We start from the raw sequence: 14,822 nt of genomic DNA, 5'->3' as shown, positions 1-14,822 counted from the left end.
ATTGGCTATTGCTTATAGAATATGGGAAATACACAAGAACTATACATTGTCTACTGGACAATGAAAATTAGGTTAAGGTCCAATGAAAAATGCCAATCTACATGTACATATTGCAATCATAGAATGTAAATATACTTATTCAAAATATAGTTGACAAGTCACCCATTGCCATCCCATCTGAGATACAGACTTGAGATATGTAACCTTAACCTTGGTGACTGATCCATAAATTGGGGTCATAGTAAGGTTAACTATGCCTGACAGACATGTACATCTTGCGAGGAAGCAATACACCTCGCAATGTACAATGTACTCATTAGTATTTCCCACGTCAAAAAACTGAAGAAAATCTACAACAGGCACTGAACCATTCAAATGAGGTCAAGGACAATGTTAATATGACACAGTCAGCTCTGTAACATAAGGTATCTGCATACAAGTTTTTTTTTGTTGATAAATTGTCATTTATCCTTTATATATATTTTTAGTATAAGTTCAGAAATATTTGGTCTCTAGAATCATTGAAAGGTTTACAGGATTCACCCAAAATGAAAAAAATTTGCAAGTTTATCAAGGTTTAGTATTTGTGATTATATAATTATGTCAGTTTCTCATGTTTCTAAATGTGTAAGACATATTTTGTCTACAGAATTATATTGTCCTTAATTGCATGGCTCAATGATTCATAAAAGGTCAGATTCTGCATTTATACTCAAGTTTAGGTAATACCTGCAGACTTTTATATCAAAATGCCTGGAGTGTGCAAGTGAAGGAGTTATCTTTGGTTAGCTTGCCTGCTAGCTAGCTAAACTGCGAAGTCATTATAAGGCTAGGTATACTATACAACTAATGGTAGACTAGCACGACAGATGACCAATCTATCTGTCTGTAGCACTAGACTAAAGAGGGCAGTATAGTCAACCTTCTCAGTGCAGCTAACAAGCAAGCCAACCATTGATATTACCTTTACCTACACACTCAACCATTTTGATGTATTAGATAGACTGCAGAGCTGTGTTTATGTAAGTTTTATGCAGAAAGGTTGACCATAATCAGGTAGATACACAAATGTATGATGAGCTTTCAATACTATGTATAATGTAATTAACAACTAAATCAGTTTACCTCCAATTGTTCTATGTTTTGTTTATATAAATAACAATTCCCATACACTGTGAAATCAAATTTATTTCCTGTATACCAATAACATATTGATATTGAAAGAGCAACAGATTCTCTTTAAACACTGATCACATTTATTCAAAGAAATATTTACTTAAACATAATAAAAATATTAAGTATTGTTGACATTTTAAACTATAAAGGAAAAAAAATAGCATGAGGATAGTATGAGAATTCAAATAAATAAAATTTAATTTAAACTGGCCTTTTAAAGACAAGGTTTATGACAAATTAACAATCTTTTTGGTGACTATGAATAATAATTACTCCCTATCAATATACTTGACTTAGAAGTGTAGAAAACATCCCAGAGATTTTCTTATATGTGAATTTTTTTCAATTAATTTCATTTAATAATTGAGGGAGGAGAAAATGCACAGCACACCTCCCTACTAAAATTTTGTGAAAAACTCAGATAGGTGATATTAGTCATCTCTCTAGATCCTTCTATATGAAATGCACTCTATATTTATAACTCAGCGACAAACAGATTTTTTCTCCTTTTTTAATTAATTCATCTCTACAAAAGATACTTTGCTTTAGACTTTTGGTCATCTAAAAAATCTTTATTTTACAGTATCCTTAGCCCAAACAAACCATAAGAGATAAAATAAAAAATCGAAAAATAAAACAGAAACCCAATCCTAAACTATTGTGTTAGTAAAGTGTAAATATAACTGATTCACAAACCAGGCCTCTTTAAGGTAGATTCTAAAATTCAATTTAATTCACCTACTGGTTACAGATATCGTTCCCATAATTCATCTCACAGAGACACACCTTCGAAATTTTTCAATTCATATGATAGATGGATGATGGCAAAAATAAATAGCCTAAGGGAAATGCATGACTATTTAAACAATTGCAACCCAAAACATGATATATTTCTTATTATCTCCCTCACATTGAAATATTTGCCATAAATTATCTCCCTTACATAAAAAATAATTCACTATCATCTCCCTAATATGAAATTTATTTTTCACTATCAATTATCTCCCTTATTCATGAATGCTAACTTTGCATCAGTGATTTTATATTTTGACATGCAACCTTTCACATAAAGAATATTTATCAACAGAAACAAGTGCATGCATTTGAATATATATATATATACCTTTACACAAAGCTAAAAGAACATAAATAAAATATTTCAAATAAAATAAACATGAAATCTTTGGCACAAACACATAAAGAAAGCAATAACCATGAAATAATCTTACAACCAAAGGTTAAGTACACTTTTTTCATAGGATGAAGTTACAATTTGTTTAAAGATAGTCTGTATATATAAATCATGTATTAACAAACTATGGTCCCTACAATATTAGCATTTCTTTGGCAAACAAAATGTTCACATGTTTTTCTCTTTTTTTATATTCAATTGCACCATTTAACCAGATTCATTTTCAACTGTAAGCTGGATTTCAAAAAAAGTCTGCTTGTGATAACTGCTGCATTAAATGACCATAGTTATTTCATTTTTTGCAGCATGCCATTTCTTCTGCATTACATGACCTAGACAAATTACATTCTTTACAGCATGTCATATGCTCAAGTTGTCAATTTTCAACAGTTTGTCATGACATTTTCTCCTTTGTTCAGTATATTTTACACTCATTTTACACTATGAAACATGATATGACTAGTCAGCCACCACATCATGAGAGGCTGTAGAAGTGATATGGACAGAATCAGATACCAGCTACGCTTACTTCCACGTGAAAATCCATCATCAGCCGTCTGAGATAACAGCTGTACTCGTAATGTGCGAATCTGTAAAAAATAAACAGAGATTACATGAACAGATTCAATAATTTGTACTTTGTATTATTTGCACATAATCAAATAATCGAATGTGAATTTTTCAGAACAATTACGACAAATTCTTTCAAGATTTACCAATCAGACCTTTAAAACATGTGATTACAAAGCATGAGTGTTATGACCGCTGTAGGTTCAGAGATATACAATCCATACAATAAGAAGCTTCTTGTATTTTTTTGATACAAACTCTGCCCTAAATCAACAATATTATTGGATTCAGAGTTCTTACTTTAGTTATTTCAGGTAATAACTCTCAACACCATTTTTTATCAGGGTAGGTCCAAAATTTTGCTTTTTAGTTTAAGATTTTTTTTTAATTTCTGTAATGAAGTGATATAGACTTTATATAAAATAGGGATACATAGTATGATTGCTAATGAGAAAACTATCAAGAGTTCAAAATTACTTCTGATTTGTTATATCCTAGAGAAAAAAAATTGAACTCACTTGTGAAAAAACATTGTGTCAAGTCACTTTTTTCATGATTTTTTTTTTACTAATTCTATTGTCCTTATGGAAACCCTAGAATATGTGATAAATACTTACTAAAAATACTGAAATTGTAATACCAAACCATAAAAGTACACAGTAATATCCATTGGCTAAGAAAACTAGACCTGCTATCAAAGCAAATATCATTCTGAAAACAAAAAAGAAATACATGTACATGTGTGTTGAAACTGATCTACATAACATCTATGCATGTATGCACATTAGGCAGTAGCAAACTTTTATGTATTTCTTTCAATTTTGTCAGTTAAGGTTGTAACTATTTTGTTTACATTGCTATTTTAATGTGTTTTTATATCAATTTTATGCAAGACAAGGTTTCAAAGAAGACATAAAATTAAATTGTGCATTGTTACACAGAAATTGACCATGTCTAGATGTGTCACCTTCAAAATTAAGTTATTGTGTCATGCAAGTTTACAATATGAAAAGTATTTTTTTTTCCAAAATACCACTACTATCACCTGCCTAACACAAATAATTCAGTTGTAAAATTTCACTGGTCTACAATGGGTCCATTAATGCCTGAATGCAAAAACAATGAAAAATTGTCAATCAATCATTTAGAATGAGATTAGAATTTACATATCTTGATAAAATATAGTTTCTACTGTTTTACAATTCAGTCTCTTGCAAGAAGGAGAGAATATGGTAAGGGACTGAATTATTTGGGTTATTTGGTATAAATTACACATGCATTTAAACTTCTTTTAACTTGCTTCCTCATATTTAAGAACTGATGCCCCATTAAACTCACCCAACAAATTTATATCCACAATATGCTATGACATCTGTGTATTTTAAATTAGTGTTGACATTCATTATATATAAACTGATCATAATAACAACAAGTTCTATAATTAACCAAACAAAAGCTGAACTGGCTTGTATTCCTAATTGTTCTGGCGTAAATCTGAAATAAACAATAATACAAAATTAAATATAATTCATATTATTTTCAATGACATCAAGTTTATAGTTTTATTATTTTTTCAAGCAGTACACAGATACCGTAGTTTCAGTCAAAATCGGAATACTTAATCTAATAACTAATGCATGGTAAGTGCCACATACCAGCACATTAAAGAAATCTGCATAACCAAATGTCTGCTGATATCCAACAAAACTTGCATTTTCAATTTTCCCTTCATTCGGGTCAACTAGCCTATTGTATTTTTGCATAATTTGTTCTTGCCACTAAAGTAAAGTAAACAAAAATTTGATAGTGTAACTTTACATTTTAAAATAAATATGTAAATTACTGTAAACCAACTTGTTTTCGTGGATACTTAATTTCGCATTTTACCCTTCCAAGACCATTTCGCGGCTATTTGATTTCACAATATTCTGATTGACTTGATGTAGTTGGAATGATCAAAGTTTTACATATACGCGACAATTTATATTCATTTTTTTTTACTTGCGAAAATAAATCGCTCGAGAAATTAAGTTGGTTTACTGTAGTTGAAGTATCTTTGAACCGGCTTGACAGTTTCGCATGACCCTGGCGACTTTAAAATTGATATCAGCTTCTTCTCCGCCAAGCAAAGAGCAAAGATGGGTCGTCTCTTAGTCAGAATGATGTGTTAGGTAAGGTGACATGTCTTCCTGCAGATTAACAATCTGTCTGAGCAAATCAGTCTTAATAGTACAAAGCAGGGTTGAATTCATAACACATTGACATGTTCTAGTCCTATACACTGTAATTTCAGAAATTATGCGATGTTTTTATCATTGTTAAAAATGCAACAGGGTTATCATGGCAATAATTAAAACTTGCATTTAAATTTTTTTTTTAAGAATCAAACAGGATTTTTTTTAATATTGCCAAAATTAAAATTGCATTTCAGTCTAAAATGACAAAATCGCAATAAAAATGCGCACACTAATTTCTGAATTTACAGTATGCATTTAATTTGCAGCCAGATGTCTAAAAGCCATCCAGCATCATAAATATATTAAATACAAGTTTTATTACACATAAATTATCAAATAAAATTATTTTTTTTAATCTGTAGCACATGTTACCTGGTAATTAAATCCCTTACCTGTTTTGTGTTCCTAGGACAATACCTGCTACTAAGACGTATGTTACAAAGGCCATAGCTGAAATCAGATTATAAACATCTGTATTATAACATTAAATACTTTTGTAATATACTGGAAAGCCATTACTCAACAATTTTTTCTCAATGTATGCATCAATAGTATATATATCGCAAATTCATACAAGACTTAATGTAAATGTTTTTCAACTAAATTTGTCTAAATTCTGAAGTTATAGAGAAAACTTATTTGATGATTTAATGATGATTTTAAGGAGGTGTCTTTGAGTGATAAATCATATTTTTTAAGAAAGGTTTCAAGAGAAAATAACACAAAAGAACTACGCTCCTTGCTGAAGATAGAAAAAAAAAATCCAAGAGAAATTTTAATTTCAGTGAAGGATAAAGTTACTATAAAACATTTAATACATTTGAAATATACTGGAAATCCATTACTTAACAACTTTTCCATGATTCATGCATCAATAGTTTATCATGTATACAAACAAGACTCATTTGGTTTTTTTTTTAACCCAACTTGTTCAAATTCTGAAGTAATTGGTTCTACAGAAAACTTATTTGATGTCTTTAATAATGGTGTTGAGGGTCGTCTTTTGAGTTATAAATTATATTTTGTAAGGAAGGTTTGAAGTAATAAATAACACAAAGTACTGTGCTCCTTGTTTAAGACTGCAGAAAAATTCAAATTTAAGAGAAAGTTGTATCTTCCGTAAAGAAAACTGTTACTATATAAATATCACAAAAATCAAACCCATTGTTGTTGGTCATAATTGTTTTTAAGCATAAAATAGACAGTTGGTTTTAATTTCTTTGAATTGTTGTACATAATGTCATGCCATGGTCTTTTATAGCTCACTATAGTATTAGTTTTGCTCATTGTTGAAGGAAGTAGGGTGACATGTAGTAGGTAACATTATGGTCCTTAAATCTATGGTGTATGATTGGTTCATCTTGACAACCATTCATACTACATCTCCTTACTTTTATACTAGAGTTTAAAGAAGCTAAATAACTCACTGTAAACTTCTTTTTTTTTTTCTCAACAGAATAATCCTACATACTTACATGGTATATACAAATCTGGTGCATTTAATTCAAATCTAGGTTGAACTGGTTCATCTGAATTGTATTTTATTGACCAATCCTGCAAGATATTCATGTAACAATGTTAATATTTTTTTGTTGTTTGAAGATACTGGAGTATTTGTCAACCTATAATCTCATACATAATAATTGTACATTTATACAACAAATAATTTTGCAAATTTATTATTGTAAAGATATTTAGATTCAATTGATGTAAACATTTCACTATTCTGTACAAACGGAATATGTTTTTGGGGCCTTTGAGGGAGAGTTGTCTAATTTGTTAATCCGGCGTTTTGCATTTGCGCCGATCTGCGTTTCATTTGCGCCGATTTTATTACAGGTAAATTACAGGTGAATAGATATAAGAAGATGTGATATGAGTGTCAATGAGAGAACTCTCCATCCAAGTCATGTTATTTTTCATTTATCATTATAGACCTCTTCCATTTGCCACTTGTACAAATTTAATGAATTGTCAATCACAACATGTATGTAACTGTTGTCCCCTGCTCACCACGGGGAGGTGAAAGAAGGCCTACAAGATACATCTCCAGACATTTTTCCTTGTTGACCGTATCCGTAGTTCTTTAGCATCTGTCTTTCGAACATCTTCCAAATGGTTATGCTCGATCTGTGTTTTGACAATAGAATCTGTGGTAACTCTGGCTTTACACGATTTTATGGTACATTAGTAAGATATGTAGTTATGTTTCAGAACACTGATCTTCCGATATGTATGGCCCTCGATGATTAAAGAATTGACTCCTCGGTCTGTTCCAGTGTGCACTATGTCCATCAAGTTACAACGAAGTTCCAGAACAATATCAATCAAAATTAACTTAAACATGGATGAAAAACAATTATAACCAGATTTTACCTATGGTATAGCACAGTACATGTACAAGTTTTAACTTTTAATCTAATTAGGAGCAAATATAAAATCGGCGCAAATGAAAAAATGAAATCGGCGCAAATGAAAGAATGAACATTTTTAAAATCGGCGCAAATGTCATACGCCCTGTTAATCTTCAGTGATCATTACTCATTAGCCTTTCAACACTGAGATTATGAATTTGAATCCAGCTCATGGTAAGATATTTTCAACTCTAATCCTTATGGTCAAGATTGCAAGTTATCCTAATTAAGAACAATGGTTCTCTAAGGTTCTCTAGTTTCCCCTCTCAATAAAAATTTGGTAGCCATGTTATAGTGTATAGGAGAGAAAGAGGCGTTACACAGAGGCAATCAATCTCTCATTGCAAGTACTTGTAGTTGCCTTGTGGTTATTAATTTTCCTGGTTAGACTAGAGAAAAACATGCATATTCTTGGATATTTAATAATGTGGTTTTGGCAAAGTTGTATATATTTAGCTTGTAAGTTGTAGGACAGTTAAATTCATCATCATAATAGTCCATACTTACTGATTGTGTGAAGGGAAATAAAAGAAGTCCTAATTTCTTCCCAACATATGCAGTATCAACAGCGAAATAGTACTTTAATCTGGATGTGGCTACATATTTTTCTAACTAAAATGAAAAAAAATTATGGTTATAACTTATACAAAAATAACATTTGTATCTGCAACTTTTAGCTTTTATTTATTGGTAAGTTACTAACACAGGTAGAAACAAATAGGAAAATCCTGCAACAGCAAAACTTAACATAAGCAAGCTTTATTGTCGCAACTTCACTTAAAGTCATAAGAAACCTCAAATCAAAAAAAATAATGCATGTTTTTATAACTCAATGGATAGTTTTCATTATAAAACTTATGTACATATACTTTTTTCTGTAGAAAATTCTTTAATTTATTCCTATTTAGAAGAAGTTTACTTTATTTTACTTGCTTCCTTCCAGGAAGCAATTCCCCGACATATTTTCTGTATGCAAAGTGACCTCAGTGTGACCCATCTCGTAAAAATCCTGTGATTGCAATATGCATGGATGTCCTTAAAATAAACTATTATCTGAATTGGAAGAACATTATTATTCACCGGTCACTCATTTCTTATGACTTTAAAAACTAATCTGTTTTGATATCATATTTTTAAAGAACCACTATTTCTAACACTTCCATTTGCGTCATGTGCATTGAGCCAAAATAAAAAAAATGTCAATATCATTTATTTATTTTTTTATCTGACACGCAATACTAAATTTTTAAGTGTTCAACGTCATTATTATTATATTTTTGTTTCTTATATAATTTTTTTGTTCTCAATCCATAAAATTGGCAAAATCTACTTACATTTTTATTAACATAATCTTTGCCTTGGTCTGCTAGAGAAGAGCCATACTGCATTGCCATATTTGCCATAGGATCATTCAGTATCTGACTTCCTGGCATACCGGCAAAAGCATTGGGATCATAATTACCTGTAAAAGAACAAAATATATAGTGGGATCCTTCAGGTTCTGGTGACAACATTTTGTAACACCAATTTCGTGGATTTCGTGGGAGCAGGTGAACCACGAAATTATATATGTTCAACTAATACAAAATTTTCTATAGGCTTGTATGCATACTGCTGCAAAACGACGAAATTAAATATCCACGAACATGCAAGTTTTCCTCAATCCACAAAAATAAATAAATCCACGGTCCACCTACATTTACATTATAGATCGCTCAACTTAGTCACGTCTATCATAGTTATGACAGGGTTTGATGTCCCCATCTGTTGAATAGTGAAAATATATTTGATTTACATGGTGTAGATATATATATATTGCATATTAGGGTTTGTCAATTATTGCTGCAGGTTTGTAATAGAGCTTTTGAGTCAAATTTAACATGAAAAAGCATTTGTCCTTTATGGTACATTGTAGATATATCTATAATTTGTTATAAACAGATTGACCAACAGATTTCAACTGACTGTTTAAGAAGTGCTTATATTTTTGTTTAAAAACATATTTTTTTTGCTTGCGTTAAATCACCGAAAAATAAGTGTCGAACACAACTTCAACGTCTGTTAGGGACAGCAATTACATGCACTTGAATAGGCTTTCAATACCAGTAAAATTAATGTTAATTAAACAAGTTAGCTTCCTTTTTAATGACAAAAATGGAGCTAAGAATCAATAATGATCTGAGAAATGCAAGGACAGAGGACGTGAAATCTCATTAAACTGTTGTGAGCCCTGCAGTCTAAACAAAGTTTTTCAAAAACTTTCTTATGGTAGTTGGAATAAAATTTTACCAGTCTGGGGCATCGGCAACGACTGTACGTTAAATATCTCACATTACCTTGTCCAGGTGGTGGTCCATAACCATACTGTGGAGGGGGTGGTTGTTGCATGCTTGTGTCCTCATATAACTGTGGTTTAGATCCAGGTTTCTTTTGTCTTCTTTTCTGTCCAGCTGAGGAGTAATTGTAAATAGGTAAAATATATAAACATGTATATCAAATTATCCACAAAAGGATATCAGGACAGTAACAATAAAGTCTAATTATCTTTAACCCTTTCCTCCATTGAAATTTTTTTTTGCATACTTGATTCGCATAGGATTTTTTTGATAAAATGCTGAACTTATGATTTGAAGTATTAAAGCATTGTGAAAAACAACTATTTCATCAAATAAATTTAAGTCAGATATTCCTATGATATTCCTTTTCATATTGGATACAAACTTTATTAAGTCAACTGCAGACACTTTGTAGTCGAAGTGTTTCAACTGAGGTACTACACAGGCGTCAAAAGGCGTCATTATGGAGTAAAGGGGGTGGCGTCAAAAGGCGTCATTATGGAGGAAAGGGTTAAATATATTATATGTAAGTGTAACGAATGTTATGACAATGCTATCAGAAAAACTGAATCCCATCAGCTACATGTAGGTGCAAAATAAAAATCTGTCAATAAAATGTGAAATACAAAAAGATTGCTTTTCACTGACTTTTGAAATTTAGATACATGTTAGGTACAACAATGTTTAGTACAATTTTCCATGAAAATAGCAAATATTGAAAAAAAAATTAACACTTCGCCTTTCAACAATGCGTTTACAAATTTACAAGGAGATGTGGTATGATTTCACACTTGTTGTACATTTGTATATTGTACCTAGGGTAATTACTTACTTAACTAACGTTCAAATGAAAGCAGATAAACACTACACTTTGACGAGTGAAACAATGATTAGCAAAAATATGTTGCACAGCAATAAATTTTGAGGCATCAAAACACAATGATTTTTTAAATTATGCTTAATGTTTACCAATTCACATAGTCATTTTTTAACATTTAAATTGTACATTTACTGGTACCTGTTTTGTAGTTGTCTCAATATTTCAGAATTAAGCTTTTTTTTCTGAAATAACTTTATTGTACACACTTCAACAGTTTCTTCATACTAATATGAGGCAGGTACATGCATGACCTGTGAAATGGGACAAAGTCCTATAAATTATTTTCTGAATTCAAACATATAAACTTCAGTATATGTTGATTATGTCCAAACATTTCTTTTTTGTTTGTGCCATGAATATTTCAAATTAAAATATTAGGACAATCGTGAAAAATAATATGTTAAGACACAAAACTAAGCTTCAAAACTTGGGTCCCCAGAACTAATGAATTCATTTTATCAAAATTAAAGAATAATTGTTAAATTTCTAGAGATTTTATGATTCCCCAAAACAATTCTTGTCATAAAAAGTTTTCATATCCAAACCATTGTTAAAAGAAAACAAGAATGTTTCAATAATACAGTACACACAGAGAGGATGTAATCTCATACTCCCTACACTGTGAAAAAACTTGGTGTCACACCAGGAAACTCCTGCAACTTTCTCCAAATTTTGGGAGGGAATTGGGAGAAACTTGGAGTAATTCCTCCCTAAAACTCCTAAATTGCTTATTACCTTGGTGAGGTTTCTCCCAACACCATGATTTTTATTGCTATGTTTACCTTTGAAGTGTGCCAGAAGTTGATGACTACAATAAACATTTCTTGTGTTTCCTGTCATTAAATGACAATCACAAAAATGATGAAAAGTGTGAGATTTGTTAAATTTAATCAGAGATACAATGTATATCATAATCTGATTTTATTAAAGAATCCTGAACAACTTATTTAAATTTTTTTATTAAAAATATATTCAGCATTTGTTCTGACAGTGTTGGTTTTTCATACCTAACATTTTCCTAAAGAACATAATTAAAAAAAAAATCATCTGTAAGTGGAGTATAATTAATAGAAAATAAAAACATATATTTTAATTGAATTTATTATTTTTTTTCATATATAAAATATATAATATGTCTGAAATTTATCTACATTATTTTAATTTATTTATTTATTTTTGTATCATTACTTTTATTTTTTAAACCATTTATATATTAATATCCATATGTTTAAAATGATTTAAAACTTATTGTAAATATCAAGTTGCCATTCTTGATTATGAGATTTTGAAAGAATGTAAATAATTTTCCAATTAAAAAATACTTTTTGTATATAATTTTTTGAAATCATTTCATTAATCTATTTTATAGCTTTCAGAAATAAAACTAAATAGGAAAAGGTTGAAATAGGAAGAAGTGAGAGAATAGTTGACATGTAATTATATGTCACTGTCAGACCATGTAGTCATGCTTTGCTGATTTTTATTACTTTTACCTGCAATCAACAGGTCATAAAACCCTCCCAGATGGGAGTAATTACTTGGTGTTTTTTGGGAGGGAAAATCTGTGTTTCACAGTGTGACACTGTGTTACACCAGAATCTGTGTTGGGAGTATGAGATTACATCCTGTCTGTGTGTACTGTACACTGATCAGTGATGCCCTACGTACTCGCACTATCATTCATACACTGATGCCCCACTGGCACTATCATTTTCTATGTTCAGTAGACTGTGAAATTGGGGTCAAAACTCTTATTTGGCATTACAATAAGAGAGATCATAACATATGATTAGGGAATGTGTACAAAGAACTTTTCAAGTTGATTTGACTTCAACTTTACCAAAAAATACCTTGACCATAAACTTTATACTATCAGCAAAATCAGACAAACAAACAGATAGACGCATAAAGACAGACACACATAATGCCCCATGACCTTATTTCTATCATTGCCTCTAGCTATGAAATGCAATCAGCTGATTTAAATTTCTGTCAAAATCATGAAGTAAGTTTTTCACATATTATACACCTTATCGCTATTCCCATGTGACTTGAAAATCTGTCCTACTTGAACTATTGACATTATACAACAATCATTTTTCCATACACCTTATCGCTATTTCAGGCTGATCTGGCCGCTTGAACTTTTGACATCATACATGTACAACAATCACTATTCCATACACCTTATCACTATCTGGCTGACCTGGCAGCTTAACTTTTGACATCATACAACAATCACTTCTCCATTGTGGCGTCAAATATTTTGTTTAATGCTGTCAAAATTTTATGGGAACCTGTATGATATCAAGTAATGGTGAACAAATTGCGTTAAGGTGTATTGTGGCAATACATCAAAATTTTACGTGAACCTTTGTGATGTCCAGAAATGGCGGACAAATAGCGCTTAGCTGTATTATGTTCAGATTAATGTTTCTGTAGGATTACCTAAGTGAAGCCAAAAGCCACATGACATGTATGGATACACCAGACTGCAGACTGCAGCTTACTGTGAGTTCAACATATTTAGTTATTTTTAATATTTAAATGTCTGAATTTTTTAACTGATTTTTTTAAACTGTATTTGTGAGATCTTTTGATACCCCTCATCAATTATTGAGGGGCTTTGAGTCTTAAATCAAATATTTCCGACTCAAATACGTCAATACAGACCCCCTTTTTTGTCGACGAAGGCTCTTACTGTAGCAAAGATTTCATTCTTGATTGTGCCATGGATATTTCAAATTAAATGAATAAAAATACACATTTTAAAGACTTTGAACGTAATTATAAATTTTTCACGAGCCTAAAACCTTACGTTGTCTAAAATTCGAAGGACTATCCATATTTTTCGTCTGAGTTGGCAGGACACACAGACAGATTTTAAAACTGGTACCGTTATTTATTATTCACCACTAGAGATAGCTAAAAAGTTCATCTACTGGTTTCATAGAAATCGTCTACAATAAGTATTCAGTCCCGTATCCAGAACATCATATCGGAGAATATCATATATAAAACAAACATCGTGAAGCTTTTCGTTTCGAGGATAAAAAAAATCAGCACCTATATATTTCAATTTTTGTTTATACGAATTTCCATTGTAAAAAGATAAAAATATTTATTTACACAATTTTCAAATTGTTTCACTAACTCATCACCGAACAGGGATATCTTTAGTGTATACATCTATGCCGGTAAGCCGTTGTGGAATTTATTCGCTATTTATTGGTATTAAAAGATTATTCATTCATTAATAATAAAAAATCATTTATTAATATTAAAAAATCATTTATTAACATTAAAAAACGATTTTTATGATCCTCTTATGATTGTCTATGGATATATTTTTATTTGATGAATTATAATGGTGAGTGTCCTCTTTGAAGGCAATAGTAAAATACTTTCATTCTAGTTGACACTAAAAGACATAAAAGGATAGCCAGGACAAATAAAATTGGGAATGGAAATGGGGTATGTGTCTAAAAGACAACAACCAGCCCATGGAGCAGACAACATCCAAAGGACACAAATACATACTATTAAAGTAGAGGATATATATTTAAAACATCAAAATGGCATTCGCCTTATGCAATGATATTATAGTTTATATAAAAAAAAATGAGTTATATAAATTTACATAAGTCATGCTGAAGGCTAAAAATGTTGAAGAGTAGATCCAAAGATATTGATAATCAAGCGTGGTCAAATGAAAACTATTTCAGCTCGCTCTTGCTTTTTTATAGTAAGCATATAAGACATTGTTTTAGTCTTTGCATGCTATAAAACGAGAGGGAGGAGTATTACCCGAAATTATTAGGCATCGTTCTTAAATTTTTTGGAAGAATTTAGTTACTAGTATCTAATGTAATTGTCATTGAGGAAATGCAAGCTTATAGTAAATAGTGTCACACTTATTTAAGCCATGATGGGCTACATAAAACATACAATTACATGAAAACATAATTTGCCAACATAAGTCATGAAACATATGATTCTGAAACTTTGTGATCATTG

At 30.7% G+C, this 14,822-nt stretch overlaps 1 protein-coding gene across 2 annotated transcripts; it reads right to left on the bottom strand.

The window, feature by feature from the left end:
• Window positions 1-1,170: 1,170 nt before the first annotated feature.
• On the bottom strand, window positions 1,171-13,742 carry LOC134711211 (protein YIF1B-like). Of its 2 annotated transcripts, XM_063571680.1 has the most exons (10): window positions 13,624-13,711; window positions 10,944-11,056; window positions 9,926-10,039; window positions 8,924-9,051; window positions 8,097-8,201; window positions 6,651-6,729; window positions 5,568-5,625; window positions 4,277-4,432; window positions 3,556-3,649; window positions 1,171-2,958 (listed from the first exon to the last, which is right to left on the bottom strand). In XM_063571680.1, the coding sequence occupies exons 3-10, from the start codon at window positions 9,975-9,977 to the stop codon at window positions 2,800-2,802; spliced, it is 831 nt and encodes a 276-aa protein (XP_063427750.1). In that variant the 5' UTR covers window positions 9,978-10,039; window positions 10,944-11,056; window positions 13,624-13,711; the 3' UTR covers window positions 1,171-2,799. The 2 variants fall into 2 exon arrangements, with proteins under 2 accessions (XP_063427750.1, XP_063427749.1); XM_063571679.1 differs by lacking the exon at window positions 10,944-11,056 and having other exon boundaries at window positions 13,624-13,742.
• Between the last annotated feature and the right edge of the window lie 1,080 nt (window positions 13,743-14,822).

This window comes from Mytilus trossulus, chromosome 3 (assembly GCF_036588685.1).
Source record: "Mytilus trossulus isolate FHL-02 chromosome 3, PNRI_Mtr1.1.1.hap1, whole genome shotgun sequence".
NCBI lineage: Eukaryota > Metazoa > Mollusca > Bivalvia > Mytilida > Mytilidae > Mytilus > Mytilus trossulus.
The sequence above is the reverse complement of the archived record's forward strand: the minus strand, read 5'-3'. Positions and strand labels throughout refer to the sequence as shown.